The following is a 2,115-nucleotide window of genomic DNA, read 5'->3' as shown; positions in this document are numbered from 1 at the left end:
ACGCTTTAAAGGTGATTGTAATCGATTTCTCGCGAGGGGTTTATATATATTTGACTAAAATTACACCTATTCTAGAAAACTCGAAGTTGTCTGCGTCGCCCCAGCCGTAAGTTATCCGATAAATGGGAGGGACCTTTCAAGGTGCTAGAAAAGGTAGGAAATTCCTATCGCCTACAGCTACCGGAAGGGTCCCGGATCCATGACGTCTTTGCTCCGGAATTACTCTGCAAAGACCCTCAAGATCCCTTACCCGGACAAGAAGCCCCCAAGCCGTCAGGAACCCCTATCCAAGGAGTAGAAGAGTGGGAAGTTGAAGAAGTCTTAGCTAGTAAAGTGTATCGCTCGAAGCTTAAGTATCGGGTGAGGTGGGTCGGACATGATCCGGACCCTACCTGGTACCCTGCCTCAAACTTTATGGGGGCACCCCATAAGCTCAAGACCTTCCATGACCAAAATCCAACAAAACCGGGACCTCCCCGTTCCTTATCAAAGTGGATCCAGGCATGGGAGCAAGGCATAGAGGATATGACTTCACTGCAAGATGATCAAATATAGGGAAAAGAAAAACAATCCTTCATAATGGGTATAGAACAAAAACCGAAACGCCCCAGAAACAAACCTGACCCAACCAACCACCCACCACACCGAACACCTAATCAATGGGGGAGTCAGAAGACTCCCCTGCCCCATCCTCCAGACCACGGAGGTCTACTGACAGAGTTTCCTCTGTCTCCCCCTCCGACTCCCCCTCCGACTCCTCCTCCGACTCGCCCCCGGAACTGATGTCCATGGGGTCTGGGACAAAAGTCCCACCAGCCTCCACGGCATCCTCCACCGCCGCCACACGGCCCTCCAGCCGGCGCAGGCTATCCCGAATCTCCACCAGCACCTGGTGCGTGGCGGAGAGGAGCCCGACCACGGACAACTCCTTCTCCTGGCTCTTTGTCACCTGGACCTGGCGAGCCAGATCCAGGGCGGCGGACTCGAGACGCTGCTTGGCAGCGTACCGGTCGTCCTCCGGCTCGTCACCATGGCGGGCAGCAGCCACCAGGTCCATCGCCGCGAGAAAAACGGCGAACTCGGCCTCGACGTACTCCGGAACCTATCAGAGTTAGTAACGTCTTACAATTGGAAGGATTTGAAAAACTTACAGGGGAGCACTTCTCCTTCTGCTGAGTGCAATAATTGCACTTCTTGGACCCCGCGGCACCGAAACGGTAGTCCACATTGTGGACTCCGCGCGCAAAGGCACGAACTGAACGAAGACAGATGAGGCGGTACGCCTCCGGAAGCGCGCCAGCAGGGCAACGCAACGGCATGATGTGTGTATGTATATGTGTGGGAGGAGTAGAATTTTTTTGGTGTTTTGGTGACAGCAAGTATGGACGCGTGCTGTTAATATACTCAGTGAGCAAACGGATTTAATATCACGTGCTGAGTGGATTCTCCTTGGCCCGGAGGCTGTTCGGGGCCTGGCCGAGACCCTGCATAGAAGGATGACGACATCAAGCAAACAGACAAACAAACAAACATTGAAAATTTTTCAACAGCTACGGGACTAGCTGTCAATAGAGGGGGGGGTAGTGTAACGGTTCGAGTACACACTGAACTAACATCCGAAAGGGATCCGAACATGGGCACGCACTAGCCGAGGGCAGATCTGCTGATATAAAACCCCACCTTCTCCATACCGTAGCTCGATAGATTTTTGATATCCTTTCGTACAAGGCCTATAGGTGTCTATTCGAATTAAGGCTCGTTTGATGTCCCACGCACTCCCATATGCCTCTGAGTGACACTACCGCCGATACTGATCCGAGTAGTCTTGCCTGCGCCGTTACAGTAACGTGTTTTATAAGCGAGTCGTCTGCTCTACCAACTTTATTTATCTTTAACGCTATCTATATAACTTAATAATGTTATAACATAATAGAGAAAGATAAAAATAATTAAATATGTACTATCTTATATATCTTTTCACAAGACACACCAACTTCGAGTTTTTCAGAATAGGTGCAATTTTAGCGAAATATATACAAATCCATCCCAAGAAATCTATTACAACTAGTGCCAACTCGTGCAGCCCACGCGCTATAGAGCTAGAAGCTGGTAAAG

The 2,115-nt window shown here is 50.1% G+C and overlaps 1 protein-coding gene across 1 annotated transcript; it reads right to left on the bottom strand.

The window, feature by feature from the left end:
• Positions 1–652: 652 nt before the first annotated feature.
• On the bottom strand, positions 653–1,319 carry COCSADRAFT_165959 (uncharacterized protein; the record flags this gene model as incomplete). Its single annotated transcript, XM_007708053.1, has 2 exons — positions 653–1,102; positions 1,152–1,319. 2 exons carry the CDS (start codon positions 1,317–1,319, stop codon positions 653–655), a joined length of 618 nt encoding a protein of 205 aa, XP_007706243.1.
• Between the last annotated feature and the right edge of the window lie 796 nt (positions 1,320–2,115).

The sequence above is a fragment of the Bipolaris sorokiniana genome (genome assembly GCF_000338995.1).
Source record: "Bipolaris sorokiniana ND90Pr unplaced genomic scaffold COCSAscaffold_147, whole genome shotgun sequence".
NCBI lineage: Eukaryota > Fungi > Ascomycota > Dothideomycetes > Pleosporales > Pleosporaceae > Bipolaris > Bipolaris sorokiniana.
Note: the sequence above shows the minus strand (reverse complement) of the source record. Positions and strands in the feature narration are given on the sequence as shown.